General features: G+C 44.2%; 1 protein-coding gene across 2 annotated transcripts; it reads right to left on the reverse strand.

The window, feature by feature from the left end:
• Positions 1-7639: 7639 nt before the first annotated feature.
• Positions 7640-25882, reverse strand: LOC140076686 (RNA-binding protein Nova-2-like). 2 transcript variants are annotated; one of them, XM_072123329.1, is made up of 4 exons: positions 25318-25882; positions 15970-16116; positions 9274-9440; positions 7640-9109 (listed from the first exon to the last, which is right to left on the reverse strand). In XM_072123329.1, exons 1-4 carry the CDS (start codon positions 25466-25468, stop codon positions 8267-8269), a joined length of 1308 nt encoding a protein of 435 aa, XP_071979430.1. In that variant the 5' UTR covers positions 25469-25882; the 3' UTR covers positions 7640-8266. The 2 variants fall into 2 exon arrangements, with proteins under 2 accessions (XP_071979430.1, XP_071979432.1); XM_072123331.1 differs by having other exon boundaries at positions 15970-16113; positions 25318-25881.
• Positions 25883-25954: the final 72 nt, after the last annotated feature.

The raw sequence follows: 25954 nt of genomic DNA on the forward strand, positions 1-25954 counted from the left end.
TTAACCCGATCAAACGCTTTTGCCTGATCCAAGGACAGCAAGTACCCCTTCCAGTTACCAGCCCTGCCCTGCTCCACTGCCTCCCGGACACAAAGCACAGCACTAAATGTACTGCGGCCTGGAACAGAGCAGTGCTGGGTCCCCGAAAGAAGTCGGGGTGCAAACTGCACCAGCCGATTAAACAGCACCTTTGCCAAAACCTTTCTGTCCGCATTGAGAATCGCTATGGGACGCCAGTTCTCAATACAAGATCGGAAAGACACTCATTGAATACCTCATTCAAGAGGGGAACCAAGGCGTCCTTAAAGGTCTTATAAAACTGGGATGTTAAGCCATCCGGACCCGGCGATTTCTTGAGGGCGAGCCCTTCAATCGCCAGGCTGACTTCCTCTACCCTGATCACTTTGGTCAAAACATCAAGAGAGGGGTCTACTCCTGGCTCAGGGACAGTTTCTGCCAGGAAAGCCGACATCACATCCCGATCTAGATCCTTCCTGCCCAAGAAGTGTGATTAGAAGGATCTGACGACCACCAGGTCCATCTGGACCTTTTCAGGTATTCCGTACTGTCAACCAATCCTGTGACAACTTTACCACTTACTGAAATCTTGCAGTTTCTGATGTGTTTCTATCATACCGACAACTCTTCAGCAAAGATTTCACTCTGGAGATGTCCTCACGACTACCTCCAGTCGAGACGAGATGCTCGAGTTTCCTTCTTAGGCCCTGATACAGGCGGTACCTGTCCAGGCTCCTGAGGCTCGAGAGCTGGCGGAAGAATCTTGCCACCCTTTCCTTGAGCATCTCCCACCACTCTGACTTACTGCTACAAAGGCCCAGCAAAGGTACCTGGCTCTGAAGAAAGTCCTCACAGGATTGTCTTACCTCTGCTTCTTCCAGGAATAAAGAATTGAGCTTCCAGTAGCCTCTTCGCATTCGGGGGTAGGAGAACTCCAGCTCGACAACAGACTATGGTGAAGAAATGGCTTCCTCCTTTAAATAAAACCTGTCTATTCTAGACCTGCAGCTACCCCTATAATAGGTGAACCCCGGGTGGCCTGGGGTGTGCCGGATGTGGACATCCACCAGGCAAGCCTCACTAGCTATGCTATTAAGAGCGACGCTATCATAAGTCAGCTTGTCTCTGGAACCTCCCCTATCCTGGGACCTCGTGACAGCATTGAAGTCCCCTCCAAAGACCACCTGCCGACTTGTAAAAAGGTAGGGCTTGATCCTCATAAAGAGACACTTCCTGTCCCACTTGGACTGGGGACCATAGATGTTAATTAGATGCAGTTCTTGTCCCTTCATGAGGACATGCGTGTCCTCATTCCCTTTTAGCTTTAAATACGGCCACCAAATCTGGCAGCCTGGTCACCTGCAAAATAAAATGTCGGCTTCAACACAGCCAAAAAAATCAAAGACCACAAATCTAGCCACATCTGACTTAATACTGGCGACATTAATGGACGCCAGCATCAACGGAGTGGGTGCCGCCATCATGAGTGATTGAGTTAGGCCGCTTTCTTTCTACCTATATTACCACCACCCTCGGGAAATGAACACCCCCTTCCTCCGGCTGCTCTCCCCAGATGCTTCCTCTGGGAGTTCATCTCCAAACGAAAAGTTCTCCATGCGCACTGGGGACTCGAGCAGCCGGATCTCTGCCATGAGCGCCCCTCCCTGGCTGCCGGTGTCACTGTCCTCCCCCGAGCGAGGTGTTACTGCTGGCTGTCCTGCAGGGGGCCCACTGCACGTGGCCTGTTGATCTTCCTGCAGGCTGCCAGGAGTCTCCTGCTGCTCGTTATCATCATCCTCCTCCACCACCTGGCTCTCAGACTGAAACCCCATCAGCCTTTGCTTTCTGTTATCAGCCATTTCTGAAAATCTGTGATCATTAAAAAAAGTTTTTCTTTAAACGGACCGCTGTTCTCTCATATAAAGTTTTTTCTCTTCATCAACTTATTAATATCAGCTTTAAGTTTGTTAATTTCACAACAAATTTCTGTTTTCCTCTCATTTGGAGCTGTGTTCACCCTGGCACGGGCACATCGCAGCTCCTCCCATATTGCTCTTGGTGGAACATCTCACCCCTGAGTCCTCCATAGCGCTGGCCTGTTGTTGTCCTCTCCTGCATCCCACCGGCCTGGCCTGGGAAGCAGGGGCCTGGGATTAGGCTCCCTCGCTCATCCCCAGGAACCCAACTCCCTCCCTGGGAGAGGAGAGAGCAGGCCCTGGGTGGGTAGATGGATCTCCAGGAGCACAAACACAGAGCAGCTCCACACACCATCCACTAACAAGGTAATAACCTCCAGAGCTGCACTCACTGTATATACAGTACAGACTAAAGTTTTGGACACACCTTCTCATTCAAAGAGTTTTCTGTATTTTCATGGCTATAAAAATGGTAGACTTCATCGAAACGATGAATTACAACATGTGGAATTATATACTCAACAAGAAAGTGTGAAACAACTGAAAATATTTCTTATATTCTAGGTCGTTTTGCTGTGATTACTTCTTTGCTCACTCTTGGCTTCTCTTGATGAGATATACGGCTGATAGTCCTACTGAATACAGGCAGTCCCCGGGTTACATAAAAGACGGGGTCCGGAGGTTTGTTCTTAAGTTGAATTTGTATGTAAGTCGAAACTGTATATTTTATAATTTAAGTTATAGACATTTTTTTTTTTTTGCCCCAGTGACAATTGGAGTTTCAAAATTTTTGCTGTAATTGGACCAAGGATTATCCATAAAGCTTCATTACAGACACCTTACAGCTGAAGTTGCAGTCTGGGACTATAGTAAAGCTTCCAGAGAGCTTCATCAGAGGTCAGAGGGGTCTGTCTGTAACTATGGGTTGTCTGTAAGTCGGGTGTCCTTAAGTAGGGGACTGCCTGTAGACAGTAGAATTTGTTTTATGGCTAGAAAAAAAGCATCTAAGTAACAAAAAATGAGTGGCCATCATTACTTTAAGAAATGAAGGGCAGTCAGTCCGAAAAATAGGGAAAACTTTGAAACTGTCCCCAAGTGCAGTTGCAATAACCATCAAGCGCTACAAAGAAACTGGTTCACATGAGGACCGCCCCAGGAAAGGAAGACCAAGAGTCACATCTGCTGTGAAGGAGAAGAGTCACCTCTGCTGTGCTGTGAAGGAGAAGAGTCACCTCTGCTGTGCTGTGAAGGAGAAGAGTCACCTCTGCTGTGGAGGAGAAGAGTCACCTCTGCTGTGGAGGAGAAGAGTCACCTCTGCTGTGGAGGAGAAGAGTCACCTCTGCTGTGGAGGAGAAGAGTCACCTCTGCTGTGGAGGAGAAGTTCATCCGAGTCACCAGCCTCAGAAATTGCTGGGTAACAGCAGCTCAGATTAGAGAGCAGCTCTCTGCCGCACAGAGGTCTAGCAGCAGACACATCTCTACCACAACTGGTAAGAGGAGACTGTGTGCAGCTCCATTGTAACATAGCTGCTGGAAACCTCTGCTAAGGACCAGCAACAAGCACCAGAGACACAAGGAATGGACATTACACCAGGGGAAATCTAGGCTTTGGTCTGATGAGTCCAAATTTGAGATCTTTGGTTCCAACCACTGTGTCTGTGTGTGCTGCAGAAAAGGTGAATGAATGGACTCTACATGTCTGGTTCTCACTGTGAAGCCTGGAGGAGGAGGCGTGATGGTGCGGGGGGGGGATTAACACCAAAAAGTTCAATCTTTATCTCATCGGAGCAGAGAATCTTATTTCTCATAGCTCGGGATCCTTCATGTGTTTTTTTGCACACTGTATAGGGCTTTCATATGTCTTTCATTACGTCAGTTGTGATCGTCCAAAACTTCTTCCATTTAAGGATTATGGAGGCAAAGTGCTCTTAGGACCCATGAGTTCTGCAGAAATTCTTTTGTAACCCTGGCAAGATCCTGGGGCAGTTGCTTAGACCTCATGATTCTCAATTGCTCTGACATGCACTGTGAGTCCAATCAGTTTAAATAAACACAGCTTGACTCCAATGAAGGAGTAGAACCATCACAAGGAGGATCAGAAGGAAATGCACGGTATGCAATTTCAATATGAGTGTTAAAGTAAAGGGGCTGAATACATATGACCATGTGACATTTCAGTTTGTTTCATTCAGGATGGTAGCAGAGTGCACATTAATGAACAAGAAAAATAACTCTTACCAATTGGTTGCAATGAAACAAAGTTTGGCAAATTGAAAAGGGTCTGAACACTTTCCATACCCACTGTATAGGAATTTTGCAGGGACCAAGATTGGTCAGTTTTATGAGGGGTATAGAAGATATTTATGAGATGAATAGTGTAGTCATTTTTTGTGTGGGTGGTGCGAGGAGTATATGCAATGAATGGGGGGGGGGGGCTCAGTCACGTTAGTTGTACAGTGAGGGGCATATTCTACTAAGGAGTGTGGATCATAATTATTTTCCATCTGACAATATACTGTAAGCAATGGTGGCATTTTTAGAGACGCAGTGTAGAAATGTGCTGCACAGAGCTGCACATTTCCAATTGTCACTGGGGCAAAAAAAAAATTTGTCTGGATCTGTAATTATTATAATATACAGTTTCGACTTACATACAAATTCAACTTAAGAACAAACCTATGGAACCTTTCTTGTACTTAACCCAGGGACTGCCATGTCATGTGGTTCACAATGTTAAACTGTAATGTGTGCTGTAGATTAGAGGGGTCTGTATGCCTGTAGGGGGTACCAAATTTCATGATGGTAGCCTTACCATCATCTACCACCCATTCATCATTATCCCCTTGTTTCATTAGCTACTGATATGATGGGTATACAGGATGTCCCCGGGTTACATACAAGATAGGGTCTGTAGGTTTGTTCTTAAGTTGAATTTGTATGTAAGTCAGAACTGTATATTTTATCATTGTAATCCCAGCCAGAACTTTTTTGGTCTCTATGACAATTGGATTTAAAAAATGTTGGGTTGTCATAAGAATCAAGATTATCACTAAAGCTTCATTACAGACGCCTGCGATAACTGTTACAGCTGATTATTGTAGCCTAGGACTAAAGTACAATAAATGACCAATATCCAGAGGTCCGTTTGTAACTAGGGGTCGTATGTAAGTCGAGTGTTCTTAAGTAGGGGACCGCCTGTATACCAATCCTTGACTGTACCAAGTATACACCTGCCCGTGCCTATGAGAGTGAGTCAGAGAAAAAAAAACGAAGAACTTATTGAAGCTTACTTATTTAGGGTCGCAGATCGCACTTTTGTTGGTCTGTTTGCCTTTTCCGGGATTTGCGTCGCTTTGACAGGTATTTAACAGGGGTTTGCGCTGGGATTGTGTTGCACGCAATCGGATTTTGGCGCAGCTGCGCTGGCTTTCATGCGAAAGAAATCGGGGAGCGGGCCGTCAGATTATCTAACTGATTCCGACTGAACGCAGAATTTAACTTGTCGCAATCCAATGCACTTACATGCACCAGGAAGAAGAAGGTGAACCCCGGGGACCTGAGCGGGGAAGCGACACACGCAGGATATCGGGCACACGATCTTAATGAATTGCAGCACAGAGCATTATCGTTGGACAATGCACTTTCGGGGAACTCGCTGGACCGGGTAAGTAAATGTGCCCCATTAGGTCAGTTCAGTCCAGTGATTCGAGGTTCGGGTCCCTCCAGCACACAAAGCGTTATTCTGTGATGGCTCTCGCTCGTGGCCAAGTGGTCTAAAAATTAGTATTAGTAATCACCAGTCCATGATTATACGAAAACTATGTTATGACTATACACATACGTGAAAACCGTGGTCATGTGTGTTATCACATACAAAGGAAGTGACTTCTGCAGCAATGGAGACACACGCAGCATGTTTTTGTCTGATGAATACTTTGTTGCAATGTGTTCTCATGTGTCATCTATACCCTTTCTCATACCTTGTCTGTACCCCTGTTCTCATACCTCGTCTCCTCTCTTGTTCTCATACTCTGTCTGTACCCCTGTTCTCATACCTCGTATTCTCCCTTGTTCTTATACCTTGTCTTCTCCCTTGTTCTCATACCTCGTATTCTCCCTTGTTCTTATACCTTGTCTGGGATAATGTGCTCATACTCTGTCTGTACCCCTGTTCTCATACCTCGTCTCCTCTCTTGTTCTCATACCTTGTCTGTGATGTTGTGCTCATACTCTGTCTGTACCCCTGTTCTCATACCTCGTATTCTCCCTTGTTCTCATACCTTGTCTGTGATGTTGTGCTCATACTCTGTCTGTACCTCTGTTCTCATGCCTCGTCTCCTCTCTTGTTCTTATACCTTGTCTGTGATACTGTGCTCATACTCTGTCTGTACCCCTGTTCTCATACCTCGTCTCCTCTCTTGTTCTCATACCTCGTCTCCTCTCTTGTTCTCATACCTTGTCTGTGATGTTGTGCTCATACTCTGTCTGTACCTCTGTTCTCATGCCTCGTATTCTCCCTTGTTCTTATACCTTGTCTGTGATACTGTGCTCATACTCTGTCTGTACCCCTGTTCTCATACCTCGTCTCCTCTCTTGTTCTCATACCTCGTCTCCTCTCTTGTTCTCATACCTTGTCTGTGATGTTGTGCTCATACTCTGTCTGTACCTCTGTTCTCATACCTTGTCTTCTCCCTTGTTCTCATACCTCGTCTCCTCTCTTGTTCTCATACCTTGTCTGTGATGTTGTGCTCATACTCTGTCTGTACCCCTGTTCTCATACCTTGTCTTCTCCCTTGTTCTCATACCTCGTCTCCTCTCTTGTTCTCATACCTTGTCTGTGATGTTGTGCTCATACTCTGTCTGTACCCGTTCTCATGCCTTGTCTTCTCCCTTGTTCTCATACCTTGTCTGTGATGCTGTGCTCATACTCTGTCTGTACCCGTTCTCATGCCTCGTCTTCTCCCTTGTTCTTATACCTTGTCTGGGATAATGTGCTCATACTCTGTCTGTACCCCTGTTCTCATACCTCGTCTCCTCTCTTGTTCTCATACCTTGTCTGTGATGTTGTGCTCATACTCTGTCTGTACCCCTGTTCTCATACCTCGTCTCCTCTCTTGTTCTCATACCTCGTCTCCTCTCTTGTTCTTATACCTTGTCTGTGATGTTGTGCTCATACTCTGTCTGTACCCCTGTTCTCATACCTCGTCTCCTCTCTTGTTCTCATACCTTGTCTGTGATGTTGTGCTCATACTCTGTCTGTACCTCTGTTCTCATGCCTCGTATTCTCCCTTGTTCTTATACCTTGTCTGTGATACTGTGCTCATACTCTGTCTGTACCCCTGTTCTCATACCTCGTCTCCTCTCTTGTTCTCATACCTCGTCTCCTCTCTTGTTCTCATACCTTGTCTGTGATGTTGTGCTCATACTCTGTCTGTACCCCTGTTCTCATACCTTGTCTGTGATGTTGTGCTCATACTCTGTCTGTACCCCTGTTCTCATACCTTGTCTTCTCCCTTGTTCTCATACCTCGTCTCCTCTCTTGTTCTCATACCTTGTCTGTACCCCTGTTCTCATGCCTCGTCTTCTCCCTTGTTCTCATACCTTGTCTGTGATGTTATGTTCATACTCCGTCTGTACCTCTTGGTGATAGGTAAGAATTAATTTCCAGTAATCCCCCATCCTAATAACCATACAATACTCACTACTCGAATGAATCTTTTATAGTTTATCCAGTAAATATTAGAGATATTTCTTGCACTCGCGGCAGATTTAATTGGCCTTTTGCATTAGACATCAGTAACAATCTACATCTGCAGGGAAAAGAGCAATTTGTCCTTTTCTTCATGTAACCACATAAGCAGCTGAGGGGACGGTCCAGTTCGAGGAAGTCTAACTAGCAGGCTTGGCATTGTGCAGTTCTCCAGCGAGGACAGGACGCCGATTTTGGCACTAGTTCTATGTGGGTTTTGGCACATACATAGAGTAGATGAGATGCTCACCCATGAGGGTCCAGTCCCGATCCCAGGGACCTGTGATATGAACACATAAGCCAATATCATGTTTCTTGCTTCTGCATCATCCATGCGTCAGGTCTGGGGGTTTGGAGTAGACTCTTCTTTGCAGTGCAAAATCTGCTCTTATTGCTTATGTTCCTGTGTAACATTTGAGTCTTCACATTTTAAGGGTTTTTCTGCTGATCTATGGAGCCCTCAAGTCCTTCCCAATATCCTCAAGGTGCAAGTCCATAATCACCCAAAGAGACAAATAAATAATGTCTGCTTGTCTCATTGACCCGAGCCCCCACCCTCCCCCACAAACTCATCACTAGCATGTTATCCCACTTTTTGCGGGTTGCTTGACCTCACGTTTTGCTCATATGCCACCCTCTGCCCAATCAGGTACTGTGCTGCTTGTGTAGCACCTGGCGGTCCTGTTATGGTCACCTTTCTGCTCCTTGTTCCTGGAACAAATTCCCCTTTCTTGGAGATTTGTATTCGGGCTCCTGTCAGCTCCTGATATTCCACCAGTGTCTTGCCGCCTTTGCCCAGTATTGCACCCACCAACGTTTCTGGCACAGCCATCTCTAGCGTTTCTTTGCCTGCAACACTTTCTGCAGCTACCTTGTCCATGAGAATTCCACCACCCCCAAGCCCAAGAGCTGGACCAGCTTCACCAGTGTAAGATGTCAGAAGACTGACGGCTGCTGGATGGACACCACCCACCAGAGGGTTAAACCCTAAGCCTGTGCTGTAACCATAACTAGCCAGTGTATTTAATGCGGTGGAGATGGCCAGGAGGTCTCCACCCGAGATGGCTGGAGGAGCTTGTGGTGCTGTAGGAAACGGGGCAATAGCTGGTTCTGCTGTCCCCCCTGCATAAGGGGATCCGGTAGGGTTGGAGTTGGCCACAGGACCCTGGGAGTTGATGTAGCTGATGTTGAGATGGGCTGTGCCCTGAGGAGGGTCCTCTCGTGCTTTGTTTATGATGCTTCGGATGGCTAGTTGAACTTGGTTTGGCTCCCCGCTCACTGTCACCACCCGTTCCTGAAGGTTTGGTCCTGCAGGTTTCTGGGAGAGCTGGACCCATGCTCCTGATTCTTCCATGATGCTCCGAACAGTGGATCCACCCTTGCCAATGATCAGGCCAGCTGTTGTGTTGGGTACAATGAGTTTGGCCTAAAGAAGTAAAATGAGAGAAATCTTTTAGCCAAGATAAATGTAAATATTAACATTCCAAGAAGCCAAGAAATAGACAATTTTGCTACTTTTGGGCAGGGATTGGAGGAGGACACATTTTTGCAATAATAAGAAGGAAGTTTAGTGTCCGGGGTGGCACAGACCTGCTTAGCCCGCTCTGCACTGATGTTGTTCTGAGCAGGGATAAGTACACCCAGTTCAGTCTTGGCTGCTCCTTGTGGGACTTCCCGCACCTTCTCCGCTATAAAGTTATGTACAGACATCAGCGCCTCTGCAGTTCCTTGCACCAGACACACGCGTTCCGTTGTCCCTAGGGAACAAAACAAATAGAATGAATCACAGGAATAATGTGATATATGCCTAGAAGATCAGGAGCCAGCCAACAAGACCACTCTCCACCAGAAGCCTCCTCAGAGGCCACCCCTCTGTCTATTGGGAGGACATCAGTGATGGGGGATAGAAATGGAGGGTACATAGGACATGTTGGGATGAGAGCAAAGGTGGTATAAAGACAATATTCATCCCAAGTGGAAGCTTATGTACTAGAGACGCCCCTCCTCCAGTGCTAGTTTTTCTTTTATTATTAGTAGGAGGGGGCGCCATCGCACTTCCTGCTGGTGTGGGGTCTGTTGGAGAGTAGTAGTAACTGGCCATTAATTTCCCTTGCCATCACAGTTGGTGATTCATGGACACAAATGGAAGACTTGTCCCCATAACAATAGATGCATCATGTGACAGCAATGACCAATCCGGGGAGCATGCTGCCCAGTCTCATGCTGTGGTGATGTCACTTCTGTGGGCATTGACCCAATGATGTCACCCTCTCCAGCGTTGTCAGGGTAAATCCTGGCATTGCCCTTAACCTCAGTGATATCACTAATATTAATCCCTACAGATTATTTTATGATTGTTGCTTTCTGTTTGTGATGGCGGAGGCGGCCATTTTGCCTTGGCCACATTACAGTAAAGGATCACACTGCAGGGAAAAGGAGAAGCTGAACGTTCGCATATTCTCTACTAGGGGGCAGTGTAGTGGGCATGCAGGGAAGGGAGAAGCTGAACTTTCATATATCTACCTCTAGGGGAGAGTCCAGTGGACATGCTCTGTGTCAGAAGATCATCCTACAGGGAAGGAAAGAAGCTATCACAAAACCTCTTCTAGGGTGGAGTGTAGTAGACAAGCTCCATGTCAGAGGATCACCCTGCAGGGAGGTTAGAAGCTGAACTTTCATTTATCTATCTCTAATGGAGAGTGTAGTAGGCATGCTCCATGTCAGAGGATCACCCTGCAGGGAAGGGAAGAAGCCTCTTCTAGGGGAGAGTATAGTGGACATTCTCATGTCAGAGGATCGCCCTGCAGGGAAGGGAAGAAGCTATCACAAAGCCTCTTCTAGGGGGGAGTGTAGTAGGCATGCTCCATGTCAGAGGATCACCCTGCAGGGAAGGGAAGAAGCCTCTTCTAGGGGAGGGTATAGTGGACATGCTCTTTGTCAGAGGATCAATCTGCAGGGAAGGGAAGAAGCTATCACAAAGTCTCTACTAGGGTGGAGTGTAGTAGGCATGCTCCATGTCAGAGGATCATCCCGCAGGGAAGGGAAGAAGCTATCACAAAGCCTCTTCTAGGGGTGAGTATAGTGAACATGCTCTGCGTCAGAGGATCACCCTGCAGGGAAGGGAAGAATACTCTTCTAGGGGCAAGTATAGTGGACATGCTCTATGTCAGAGAATCACCCTGCAGGGAAGGGAAGAAACTAGGTTGTCATATATCCACTTCTGGTGGGAGTGTACTGGACATGCTCTATGCTAGAAGGCCATCCTGCAGGACAGCCTTAGGCTTTGGGCCTATTCAGATTTCCCATTTTGAACACTAACCAAGGAGACTTTCCCACTTTTCTCCAGTATAATGGAGGTCCATACCCCTGGCAGGTGAGTATTAGGGCTCTCCCTGCCTTGGCGATGTAAAATCCCACAAGTTGCCCCCTCTTCTCTATGTAGGGGTGGCTATGGAGAGTGACATGACCATGAGATGTTGCGTTTCATTTGGGGTTTACACCATCACGGATGTATAATCCTGTGGATTGGCAGGTACCTGTTGAGCGCCACACACTTTAGTGTGACATTCACAGCCGGTGAGGAGGTTACACACTCCGGGATTTAGTGACTGCTTATAATTTACCTGAAAAAATAAAGCAGCAAAAGTCGGAAATTGGAGACAAAGTGATGAGGTATCTTATGGCACCCGTTCCCCCGACTAAAATGGCAATGCCAAGCACATCAGTTACTATGGAAACAGGAAAAAGTCTGTGGCACAGCCCAATACGCAGTGGGCTATAGCCGTCGTCATGACAACACAGGCCTGCAGTCTGCTGCGGAGCCTGGACAGCAGTGAGTTATCATAATGGCAACATTGCATAGACAAGACTCTGCCGAGAGCCCAACACAGCTCTGCCCTAATAGCCAGGGCCTCATACATGATCAAGATAGCTCCACATCACACACCAAAAATAAAGGAAATATTTCTACAAGGTGGGAATTTATGACGATTCATGGACCAAGAATGAGGGGGTAGACAAGTAGACATTAAAAAAATGGTATCCCCATGCTCTAGGCTAGTGGATTGTTAGGATTTCTCTGCTTCAGTATTTACTCTAAGATTATGAAGTTTGTGGTACATTTTATGGAGTCTTAGGAGGTATCCTCATGGGATCAGTCATTCCTTGAGTTTCCTCAGGTAGTGTGTAGGTCCTAAACTTGTTGCCACCCTGGTAAAATTCTATTAGGTGCAGCAACAGGTTGTGATTGGGTGAAGCCACTGGTCAGCTGTCACCATAGGAAGATCTGCTGAAGCCCCAGGTGACATTGGGGCACATTTACTAAGGGTCTGTCGGATGCATTTCCGTCGGATATCCCGAATATTTCTGATTTGCCCTGAATCGCACAGGGGTTTTTGTTGCACGCGAGCGGACTGTGCCGGCTTTCATGCAGCACAAATGGGGGGGCGTGGCTGTCAGACAATCCGACTGATTCGGACAAACCGCGGAATTCAACTTTCAAAATTGTGTCGCAAGATCAGCACTCACATGCACCGGGAAGAAGATGGTGAACTCCGGCGGACCTGAGCGGGGAAGCGGCACATGCAGGAAATTGGACGCACAATCTTAGTGAATTGCAGCAGCTCCGAATCTTCTTTGGACGGCGGCGTCAACGGGACGAGTAAGTAAATGTGCCCCATTGAGTCATTAGCCAGTGTATGTGGTCACATGGTCAGGATTTCTAAAAAAAAAATATGTTCGATTCCTGAGGGTCTCTGACCTATTTCTCATGGAATCCTGATCATTTGCACCCGTGTTGCCCTCCCTCCACGTATAATTCATAAATTTGCCTTGGCCTTGTTTATGTAACTGAGTAAAAAAGTTTTTTAGACTTTCAAAGTGATGGTGAATCTTAGTTTTGTTTTTTAACAAAGTTCTATTTTGTAAGGTAATACTACCAACCGCGCGTCCACCCTGAGACATGCTACAGGCCATGGCAGCTGTGGACTGCAGTACTAGGGGTTTGTTGAGTAGTTTCTGCGGGGGGTAAGTAGTGTGATGTACAACATTCAACAAGTCAGCTCAGAACCTACAGACCTGTGAGTTTAACTTCACTTGTGGGGAAAATATTTGAGGGCTTTGTTAGAGATTATATCAAGGATTATATACATCCAATGTCAAATAATCAGCACAGGGTTTATGAGATCAGGAACGTCATATTAATCTGATCAGCTTCTATAAAGAGGTAAATTGTAGACTGGACCTAGAGGAGGCTGTGGATGTTGTGTATCTAGACTTGGAAATGGGGGAGTTTCGGATGTTGTGTGTCTAGACTGGACCTGGGGGAGGCTGTGGATGTTGTGTATCTAGACTGGACCTGGGGGAGGCTGTGGATGTTGTGTATCTAGACTGGAGCTGGGGGAGTTTAGGATGTTGTGTATCTAGATTGGCCCTGGAGGAGGCTGTGGATGTTGTGTATCTAGATTGGACCTGGAGGAGGCTGTGGATGTTGTGTATCTAGACTGGACCTGGAGGAGGCTGTGGATGTTGTGTATTTAGATTGGACTTGGGGGAGGCTGTGGATGTTATGTATCTAGATTGGACCTGGAGGAGGCTGTGGATGTTGTGTATCTAGATTGGACCTGGGGGATGCTGGGTTTTGAGTGTATCTAGACTGGACCCACAGGGGACTGTGGATGTTGTGTATCTATACCAGACTTGGGGGAGGCTGTGGATGTTGTGTATCTAGATTGGACCTGGAGGAGGCTGTGGATGTTGTGTATCTAGATTGGACTTGGGGGAGGCTGTGGATGTTGTGTATCTAGATTGGCCCTGGGGGAGGCTGTGGATGTTGTGTATCTAGATTGGACCTGGGGGATGCTGGGTTTGAAGTGTATCTAGACTGGACCCGCAGGGGGCTGTGGATGTTGTGTATCTATACCGGACTTGGGGGAGGCTGTGGTTGTTGTGTATCTAGACTAGACCCACCGGGGGCTGTGGATGTTGTGTATCTAGACTAGACCCTCCGGGGGCTGTGGATGCTGTGCATTCAGAATTTTCAAAGGTTTTTGATACCAATATTGATACATAAAATGAGACTGCAGACAAGGGACAATGCAGAATGTGTATTTAGCGATAGAAAAAAAGAGGCTTGTCATTATTGCTACAGTCTCGGATTGGGTTGAAGTCAAGATGCCACAGAGATCTGTTTTGGGCTTCCTTATTTTAAATACTAAGGGATAATTCATTATAATGGCCAAGTACATAAATACCAGAACCAAGCTTTGTACACCACCAGAATCAAACTCTATACATAGAAATACAGAACCAGAACTGAGCTTTATAAAGAAATGCAGCACCAAAGGCAAGCTCTGGACAGAAATACAGTCATCCATAAAGGAGCACTGCCTTAGACTGCTCATTCATATAGGAGCACTGCCTTATGGACTGCTCATCCATACAGGAGCACTGCCTTACAGACTGCTCATTTATATAGGAGCACTGCCTTATAGACTGCTCATCCATACAGGAGCACTGCCTTATAGACTGCTCATCCATACAGGAGCACTGCCTTATAGACTGCTCATCCATACAGGAGCACTGCCTTACAGACTGTTCATTCATATAGGAGCACTGCCTTATAGACTGCTCACCCATAAAGGAGTGCTGCCTTATAGACTGCTCATCCATACAGGAGCACTGCCTTACAGACTGTTCATTCATATAGGAGCACTGCCTTATAGACTGCTCACCCATAAAGGAGCGCTGCCTTATAGACTGCTTATCCATATAGGAGCACTGCCTTATAGACTGCTCATCCATACAGGAGCGCTGCCTTATGGACTGCTCATTCACATAGGAGCACTGCCTTAAAGACTGCTTATCTATACAGGAGCACTGCCTTATAGACTGCTTATCTGTATAGGAGCACTGCCTTATAGACTGCTCATCCATACAGGAGCACTGCCTTATAGACTGCTCATTCATATAGGAGCACTGCCTTATAGACTGCTTATCTATACAGGAGCACTGCCTTATAGACTGCTTATTCATATAGGAACACTGCCTTGTTTACAGCTTATCCATACAGGAGCACTGCCTTATATTCTGCTTATCCATATAGGAGCACTGCCTTATAGACTGCTTATCCATATAGGAGCACTGCCTTATAGACTGCTTATCTATACTGGAGCACTCCCTTATAGGCTGCTTATCTATATAGGAGCACTGCCTTATAGACTGCTTATCCATATAGGAGCACTGCCTTATACACTGCTTATCCATATAGGAGCACTGCCTTATACACTGCTTATCCATATAGGAGCACTGCCTTGTAGACTGCTCATTTATATAGGAGCACTGCCTTATAGACTGCTTATCCATATAGGAGCACTGCCTTATACACTGCTTATCCATACAGGAGCACTGCCTTATACACTGCTTATCCATATAGGAGCACTGCCTTATAGACTGCTTATCCATATAGGAAAACTGCCTTATAGACTGCTTATCTATACTGGAGCACTCCCTTATAGGCTGCTTATCTATATAGGAGCACTGCCTTATGGACTGCTTATCTATATAGGAACACTGCCTTATAGACTGCTTATCTGTATAGGAGCACTGCCTTATATACTGCTTATCCATATAGGAGCACTGCCTTATAGACTGCTTATCCATAAAGGAGCACTGCCTTATATACTGCTTATCTGTATAGGAGCACTGCCTTATAGACTGCTTACCTATATAGGAGCACTGCCTTATACACTGCTTATCTATACAGGAGCACTGCCTTATACACTGCTTATCCATATAGGAGCACTGCCTTATACACTGCTTATCCATATAGGAGTGAAAAACGGCTTGCCGAAATTGTGTCACTGCATTAGCCTCCATGTGACAGAAATTAGGGTGCTTCCTGTGCTCAGTCAGACCGAGCGCCGTATTTAACGTGCAAATTGTGTCGCACGCCCTATGTTTAAGGTGCACCACAAAAAAGTTGTTAAACTCTGTTGGGCCAGTGCGGGGAAGCAACACATTCCTGATTTCTGGCGCACAATCTTATTGAATGTATTGCACCGAGCATTATACACGGGCAGAGAACTTTTAGTGCAGTTTCTGTCTTTCTACATTTGCCCTTTTATGTTGTTTTTTTACTCATCATTTCTTGGTGTTTTGTTTTTTTTTTACTCTTTCAGGGAATCTTTCTTCATGTCTTTGTGAAGCATCTCCATTGCATGGACCCACAAGGTGCCTCTTTGTTTGCAAATTATTTTAACCAAATGATAGGGTAGTGCCCATACTCACCGGGGTAGAAGTCTTTAGACTTGGACAGTTTGATGGTGGCCCCCGTCTCCCGCTGCAGCTGGACTATTGTTTGACCTCCTTTTCCGATAATGGATCCAGCAGCGTAACTTGGAATCAGAACCTTCAAGAAGAGCTCACTGTCATCTGCTGAGAGAGGACACAACTCTGTATGAAGGGATCATGTCATGGTCTAAAAACACTCAACCATCACAGATTATGATGGACCAATTATTTACGTTCCATGCACACGACCCCATGTACTTCATGCAAACGGATGTGTTTTGCAGGGCCTTGTGCATGAACCGACCACCCGAGCCAAAGTTCTCAGAGTAGGTCTTATGTATGTCCAACTCAAACAGTCATTACTGTGTTCATCGACACGTAAGCAGTTCTCTCTGTGTTTGCTCTCCTGTGTGAGTAATATATAGAGGATCCTTCTCCTGTGTGGTGTAGTATATAGAGGATCTGTCTCCTGTGTGGTGTAGTATATAGAGGATCTGTCTCCTGTGTGGTATAGTATATAGAGGATGTGTCTCCTGTGTGGTGTAGTATATAGAGGATCTGTCTCCTGTGTGAGTAATATATAGAGGATCCGTCTCCTGTGTGGTGTAGTATATAGAGGATGTGTCTCCTGTGTGGTGTAGTATATAGAGGATCTGTCTCCTGTGTGGTATAGTATATAGAGGATGTGTCTCCTGTGTGGTGTAGTATGTAGAGGAACTGTCTCATGTGTGGTGTAGTATATAGAGGATCTGTCTCCTGTGTGGTATAGTATATAGAGGATGTGTTTGCTCTCCTGTGTTGTGTAGTATATAAAGGATCTGTCTCCTGTGTGGGGTAGTATACAGAGGATATGTTAGCTCTCCTGTGTGGTGTAGTATATAGAGGATGTGTCATCTCTCCTGTGTGGTGTAGTATATAGAGGATGTGTCAGCTCTCCTGTATGGTGTAGTATATAGAGCATGTGTCAGCTCTCCTGTATGGTGTAGTATATAGATGATGTGTTAGCTCTCCTGTGTGGTGTAGTATATAGAGGATGTGTCAGCTCTCCTCCTGTGTGGTGTAATATATAGAGGATGTGTCAGCTATCCTGTGTGGTGTAGTATATAGAGGATGTGTCAGCAATCCTGTGTGGTGTAGTATATAGAGGATGTGTTAACTCTTCTGTGTGGTGTAGTATATAGAGGATGTTTCAGCTCTCCTGTGAGGTGTAGTATATAGAGGATCTGTCTCCTGTGTGGTGTAGTATATAGATGATTTTTTCTTCTGTGTGGTGTAGTATATAGAGGATGTGTCATATCTCCTGAGTGGTGTAGTATATAGAGGATGTGTTAACTCTCCAGGTGGATATTCTCCTGTATTCTCCTGATACTCTCTCCTGTGTGGAGTAGTATATAGAGGATGTGTCAGCTCTCCTCCTGTGTGGTGTAGTATAAAGAAGATGTGTCAGTTCTCTTGTGTGGTGTAGTATATAGAGGATATGTCAGCTCTACTGTGTGATGTAATTTTATAGAGGATGCGTCATATCTCCTGTGTTGTAGTATGTGTTGTAGGATGTGTATACAGACTATGTGTAGTGTATAGAGAATTTGTCAGCTCTCCTGTGTGGTGTAGTATAAAGATGATGTGTCAGGTCTCCTGTGTGGTGTAGTATATAGAAGATCTGCCTGCTGTGGGGTGTAATATATAGAGGATATGTCCATTCTCCTCCTTTGTGGTGTAGTATATAGAGGAGATGTCAGCTCTCCTGTACGGTAAGGTATAAAGAGGATGGGTCAGCTCTCCTGTGTGGTGTAGTATATGGAGGATTTGTTAGCTCTCCTGTGTGGTGTAGTATATAGAGGATGTGTCTCCTGTGTGGTGTAGTATATAGAGGATGTGTCTCCTGTGTGGTGTAGTATAAAGAGGATGTGTCTCCTGGTGTAGTATATAGATGTGTCAGCTGTCCACCTGTGTGGTGTAGTATATAGATGATGTGTCAACTCTCCGCCTGTGTGGTGTAGTATATAGAGGATGTGTTAGCTCTCCTGTGTGGTGTAGTATATAGAGTATGTGTTAGCTCTCCTGTGTGGTGTAGTATATAGATTATGTGTCAGCTCTCCTGTGTGGTGTAGTATATAGAGGATTTGTCAGCACTCCTGTGTGGTGTAGTATATAGAGGATTTGTCAGCACGCCAGTGGGGTGTAGTATATAGATTATGTGTCAGCTCTCCTGTGTGGTGTAGTATATAGAGGATTTGTCAGCACTCCTGTGTGGTGTAGTATATAGAGGATTTGTCAGCACTCCTGTGTGGTGTATTATATAGATTATGTGTCAGCTCTCCTGTGTGGTGTAGTATATAGAGGATTTGTCAGCTTTCCTGTGTGGTGTAGTATAAAGAGGATGTGTCTCCTCACCTGTGTGGTGTAGTATATAGTGGATTTGTCAGCTCTCCTGTGTGATGTAGTATAAAGAGGTTGTGTCTCCTGGTGTAGTATATAGATGATGTACTAGCTCTCCGCCTGTGTGGTGTAGTATATAGATAATGTGTTAGCTCTCCTGTGTGATATAGTATTTAGAGGATGTGTTAGCTTTCCTGTGTGGTGTAGTATATAGATGTTTTGTCAGCTCTCCTGTGTGGTGTGGTATATAGAAGATGTGTCAGCTCTCCTCCTGTGCGGTGTAGTATATAGAGGATGTGTTAGCTCTCCTCCTGTGTGGTGTAGTATATAGCTGATGTGTCAGCTCTCCTCCTGTGTGGTGTAGTATATAGAGGATGTGTCAGCTATCCTGTGAGGTGTAGTATATAGAGGATCTGTCTCCTGTGTGGTGTAGTATATAGAGGATGTGTCATATCTCCTGAGTGGGGTAGTATATAGAGGATGTGTTAACTCTCCAGGTAGATATTCTCCTGTATTCTCCTGATACTCTCTCCTGTGTGGAGTAGTATATAGAGGATGTGTCAGCTCTCCTCCTGTGTGGTGTAGTATAAAGAAGATGTGTCAGTTCTCTTGTGTGGTGTAGTATACAGAGGATGTGTCAGCTCTCCTGTGTGGTGTAGTATATAGAGGATATGTCAGCTCTACTGTGTGATGTAATATATTAAGGATGTGTCATATCTCCTTTGTTGTAGTATACAGAGGATGTGTATACAGTCTATGTGTAGTGTATAGAGAATTTGTCAGCTCTCCTGTGTGGTGTAGTATAAAGATGATGTGTCAGGTCTCCTGTGTGGTGTAGTATATAGAAGATCTGCCTGCTGTGGGGTGTAATATATAGAGGATGTGTCAGCTCTCCTCCTGTGTGGTGTAGTATAAAGAAGATGTGTCAGTTCTCTTGTGTGGTGTAGTATATAGAGGAGATGTCAGCTCTCCTCCTGTGTGGTGTAGTATAAAGAGGATGTGTCAGCTCTCCTGTGTGGTGTAGTATATGGAGTATTTGTCAGCTCTCCTGTGTGGTGTAGTATATAGAGGATGTATCTCCTGTATGGTGTAGTTTATAGAGGATGTGTCAGCTTTCCTGTGTGGTGTAGTATAAAGAGGATGTGTCTCCTCTCCTGTGTGGTGTAGTATATAGAGGATTTGTCAGCTCTCCTGTGTGATGTAGTATAAAGAGGTTGTGTCTCCTGGTGTAGTATATAGATGATGTGTCAGCTCTCCTGTGTGGTGTAGTATATAGTGGATGTGTCAGCTTTCGTGTGTGGTGTAGTATATAGTGGATCTGTCTCCTGTGTGGTGTAGTTTATAGAAAATGTGTCAGCTCTCCTGTGTGGTGTAGTATATAGAGGATGTGTCGGCTCTCCTGTGTGTTGTAGTATATAGAGGATGTGTTAGCTCTCTTGTGTGGTGTAGTATATAGAGGATGTGTTAGCTCTCCTGTGTGGTGTAGTATATAGAGAATGTGTTAGCTCTCCTGTGTGGTGTCGTACATAGTGGCATCCACACTTGTTTTGTATGTACGGTGGAGTTAAGTTATGGAATATTGAATTTTAGTCTTAGCATCACACACATTACACACATGTATATCCTGCACACACATTACACACGTGTATATCCTACAAAGATTACAAACGTGTATATCCTACACACACATATTACACACATACATATCCTACACACACATATAACATACATGTATATATCCTAAACACATTACACACACGTATGTCCTGCACTCACATATTACACACATGTATATCCTGCACGCATATTACACACATTTAAATCCTACACACATATTACACACATGTATATCACACAGGATATACATGTGTGTAATGTGTGTGAAGTATACTTGTGTGTAATATATGTATATTATTAAGATGTAGGATAAACATGTATGTATTATGCGTGCAGGACAAACATGTATGTAATGTGTGTGTAGTATATACATTTGTGTAATATATTTGTGCAGGATACACATGTGTTTAATGTGCATGTGTGTAGGATCTACATTTGTGTAATGTGTCTGCAGGATAGACATGTGTGTATGATATACATGCATGTAATATGTGTGTGTGGGATATAAATGGTTGTAACGTGTGTAGGATATACATGTGTGTAATGTGTGTGTAAGATATACATGTGTGTATTGTGTGTAGGATATACATGTGTGTAATGTGTGTGTAGTATATACATTTGTGTAATGTGTGTAGGATATACATGTGTGTAATGTGTGTATGTAGGATATACATGTGTGTAATGTGTGTGCAGGATATACATGTGTGTAATGTGTGTAGGATATACATGTGTGTAATGTGTGTAGGATATACATGTGTGTAATGTGTGTATGTAGGATATACTTGTGTGTAATGTGTGTGCAGGATATACATGTGTGTAATGTGTGTGCAGGATATACATGTGTGTAATGTGTGTGCAGGATATACATGTGTGTAATGTGTGTGTAGGATATACATGTGTGCAATGTGTGTGTAGGATATACATGTGTGCAATGTGTGTGTAGGATATACATGTGTGTAATATGTGTGTAGGATATACATGTGTGTAATGTGTGTGCAGGATATACATGTGTGTAATGTGTGTGTAGGATATACATGTGTGTAATGTGTGTGCAGGATATACATGTGTGTAATGTGTGTGTAGGATATACATGTGTGCAATGTGTGTGTAGGATATACATGTGTGCAATGTGTGTGTAGGATATACATGTGTGTAATGTGTGTGCAGGATATACATGTGTGTAATGTGTGTGTGTAGGATATACATGTGTGTAATGTGTGTGTGTAGTATATACATGTGTGTAATGTGTGTGTAGGATATACATGTGTGTAATGTGTGTGCAGGATATACATGTGTGTAATGTGTGTGTAGGATATACATGTGTGTATTTTGTTTGTATGATATACATGCATGTAATATGTGTGTGTGTGATATACATGTGTGTAATGTATGTGTTGGATGTACATGTGTGTAATGTGTGTGTGGGATATAAATGGTTGTAACGTGTATAGGATATACATGTGTGTAATGTATGTAGGATATACATGTGTGTAATGTGTGTGTAGTATATACATTTGTGTAATGTGTGTAGGATATACATGTGTGTAATGTGTGTGCAGGATATACATGTGTGTAATGTGTGTGTAGGATATACATGTGTGTAATGTGTGTGTAGCATATTCATGTGTGTAATGTGTGTGTAGGATATACATGTGTGTAATGTGTGTGCAGAATATACATGTGTGTAATGTGTGTGTAGGATATACATGTGTGTAATGTGTGTAGGATATACATGCGTGTAATGTGTGTCTAGGATATACATGCATGTAATGTGTGTGTATGATATACATGTGTATAATGTGTGTGTGCAGGATATATATGTGTGTAATGTGTGTGTAGGATATTAATGTGTGTAATGTGTGTGTCTGTAGGAGAAACGTGTGTAATGTGTGCGTAGGATATACATGTGTGTAATGTGTGTGCTGGATATACATGTGTGTAATGTGTGTGTAGGATATACATGTGTGTAATTTGTGTGTAGGATATACATGTGTGTAATGTGTGTGTAGTATATACATTTGTGTAATGTGTGTAGGATATACATGTGTGTAATATGTGTGTAGGATATACATGTGTGTAATGTGTGTGTCTGTAGGAGAAACATGTGTATTTTGTGTGTAGGATATTCATGTGTGTAATGTGTGTCTAGGATATACATGCGTGTAATATGTGTGTAGGATATTCATTTGTGTAATGTGTGTGTCTGTAGGAGAAACATGTGTAATGTGTGTGTAGGATATTCATGTGTGTAATGTGTGTGTGTCTGTACGAGAAACGTGTGTAATATGTGTGTAGGATATGAATGTGTGTAACGTGTGTGTCTGTGCAGGTTATGCACGTGTTTAATGTATGTGTGTGTAAGACATACACACGTTTAATGTATCTTTGTGTGTAGGATATACATGTGTGTCATGTTTTTGTAGGAAATACATGTGTGTAACATGTGTGTGTAGGATATAAATGGGTGTAATATGTGTGTAGGATATATATGTGTGTAATGTGTGTAGGATATACATATGTGTAATGTGAAGGATATATATATGTGTGTAATGTGTGTAGGATATTTATGTGTGTAATATGTGTAGGATATACATGTGTGTAATATGTGTGTAAGGTATGTATGTGTGTAGTATGTGTGTAACATAAACATGTGTGTAATGTGTGTAGGATATACATGTGTGTAATGCGTGTGTAAGATATACATGTGTGTAATATGTGTGTAGGATATACTTGTGTGTAATGTGTGTGTAAGATATACATGTGTGTAATGTGTGTGTAAGATATACATGTGTGTAATGTGTGTAAGATATGCATGTGTGTAATGTGTGTATGTAAGATATACATGTGTGTAATATGTGTGTAGTATATACATGAGTGTAATGTGTGTGCAGGATATACATGTGTGTAATGTGTGTGTAGTATATACATGTGTGTAATGTGTGTGTAGTATATACATGTGTGTAATGTGTGTGTAGTATATACATGTGTGTAATGTGTGTGTAGTATATACATGTGTGTAATGTGTGTGTAGAATATAAATGTGTGTAATGTGTGTGCAGGATATACATGTGTGTATTGTGTGTGTAGGATATACATGTGTGTAATGTGTGTGTAGGATATACATGTGTGTAATGTGTGTGTAGTATATACATGTGTGTAATGTGTGTGTAGTATATACATGTGTGTAATGTGTGTGCAGAATATACATGTGTGTAATGTGTGTTTATGTAAGATATACATGTGTGTAATATGTGTGATGGATATACACATGTGTAATATGTGTGCAGGATATACATGTGTGTAATGTGTGTGTAGTACATACATGTGTGTAATGTGTGTGTAGTATATACATGTGTGTAATGTGTGTGCAGGATATACATGTGTGTAATGTGTGTGTAGTATATACATGTGTGTAATGTGTGTGCAGGATATACATGTGTGTAATGTGTGTGTAGTATATACATGTGTGTAATGTGTGTGCAGGATAGACATGTGTGTAATGTGTGTGTAGGATATACATGTATGAAATGTGTGTGTAGGATATACATGTGTGTAATGTGTGTGCAGTATATACATGTGTGTAATGTTTGTGTAGTATATACATGTGTGTAATGTGTGTGTAGTATATACATGTGTGTAATGTGTGTGTAGAATATACATGTGTGTAATGTGTGTGTAGAATATACATGTGTGTAATATGTGTGTAGGATATACATGTGTGTAATGTGTGTGTAGTATATACATGTGTGTAATGTGTGTGTAGTATATACATGTGTGTAATGTGTGTGTAAAATATACTTGTGTGTAATATATGTATATTATTAATATACGTAGGATATACATGTGTGTAATATATACTGGAATATATTCCAGTGGCCAATATAGAGATCTGGGTTCGGAACAAGATTCATTCTGTAGGTTTGTTCTTATGTAGAATTTGTTAAATAGTTTTTTTTGTCCCTGTGACAACTGGATTCACAAAATTTGGGTTGTCATGGGAACCTTACATCTTCAGCAGAGGTCTGTCTGTGGGTCGGGGACGGTATTGTCATTCAGAATCGCGTGTCTGTAAATAACGTCATGTTTAATTCATGGATTGTGCCCTTTCCATCCCTGATCCCCGGGGCTGCGGCCTGCTCTACCTCGGCTCTAGCGCCTCCTGTTCACCTCACTGATGAACTACAAGTCCTAGGAGGCTCCTTTGTCCTGTTCTATCACTTTGCATTGTTATATACTATGTTTATTGTACATTATTTTCTGTCATGTGCAGTATTATATGATATTGTACACTAATCCATATGATATATACGGGACTTCATGGTAATATACATCAGAAGGCTAAGCCTTAGATCATGATGTATAATCAGTGTGGAGTCCACCATGGAGACCTCCTATGTCGTCCTCTCATGTTGGCCTGTAGTCTGCGGCAATGAGGAGGAGCTGTCACTGTGGAGGCCATTGGGTAGGTCCGTGTCTCCTGTGGTCTGGTACGTACATGACGTGCCATGGAGGGGCCTTGTTTACAGGCCGCATGGAATAATCTCCATTCACTCCGTAGACATAGAAGCTTCTCCAGAAATGTCTACAAGTCATCAGTGATGAGATTCAATTGTTATTCCACGTCTCAACATCCTGGTCCATCAGACACCTCGTCTACGTCAGAGTGATGTCATATACAAATTGGGGGTCCTAGTGGCCCCCTCAAACTCAGGGTTATATTTCAGGAGGCCTGTGGTCTCCAACCAGCAGCTCTTATTTAGACCCATTTTATCTTCCATGGACCTCCTCTAGTGACCCGCTGTTTGCTGACATGGGCTTGGTCCTTCCTCACTCCAAATCTTTTGGGTTGGGGTGAAGTTTCTAGGGTTTCATCCAGGATCATATATAGCTTTACTTTACTTGCTGATGAAGCAGAGGCCTGAGCCAAGTGTCAGGGTGTCACAGCCCATATAACCCTCAGGGCTTCAAGGGTCCCCATAACTAGCACAAAGCACCAAAAACCAAGCATAGCTTTATATACAGAAGGTGTCACCATAAACCCTGGGGGGAAAGGAGAGCGACACAAGGGATAAAGAATCAAAGGACATGACCGGGGACACAAAGGCCCTGAGGGTCCGCACTCTGCAGACAATGGAAGGGTTAAGGAATGGAGGGGCTACACAATCCCTGACTGCCGAGGAGACCACCATCACCAGCATTGTCCTTATGATGTACCTCTAAATGTGCTCATTGTCATCAGGTCCTACAATCCTGACCCTAGAGGTAGGGTTCTCTCATGAGCAAAACAGCTCCCCCCCCCCCCTTAAAGATAAGGCCCCATCATTACGATGTCACCTGTCATGCACTGACCTGCCGTGTTGGACCTCTTGGTACTGGAAGCCTCCGTTGGGGTCTCCAGAGGTCTCTTCCTTGAGTCTGAAGCTTCGGTCTCCATCTGTGGGGTCTGCTGCTGCTGTGCCGGGGGATAAGGAGCGTTCTGGGGGAGAGACCCTCCAGCCATTGTGGCCCCTGTGACTTAGGAATAGACTAGAGCTGGGGGAGAGCAGAGTGAGGGCAGCGGGGGGTCTCACAATGCCATGGATGCAGGAGATCTCCTGGGCTGTGCTTATGGTGGAGCCCCCGGTGTGTGTCCTCCTTGCCTCTCTTATTGCTGCTTCTTCATTTCATATCATCCCTCCCCCACAGCTGAGGACAAAAAAAAATCAGGGATGGAAAAGACAAAGGGAGGAAGGAAATGGGATGTGAGAGGGTTTTCTACTGAGGAGAGGATGAGAGGGGGAGGGGGCTGCAGGGAAGAGGGGGGATGCAAGGTTTGGGGGGGTTCAATATGATCAGATCTTGGAATTAGGATGAGGGGATCAGTCTTGATGGAGGCAGAGCATTAGCATCTGTATAGAGAGGAGCTGGGGCAGGGGGCCAGGGGCTGACGTCAGGATGCTGAGCCTGGCATTGGTCTGCAGCGGCCCCCCTCCCCACACACCCCCGG

This window comes from Engystomops pustulosus, chromosome 9 (assembly GCF_040894005.1).
Source record: "Engystomops pustulosus chromosome 9, aEngPut4.maternal, whole genome shotgun sequence".
In the NCBI taxonomy this organism is placed as follows: Eukaryota; Metazoa; Chordata; class Amphibia; order Anura; family Leptodactylidae; genus Engystomops; species Engystomops pustulosus.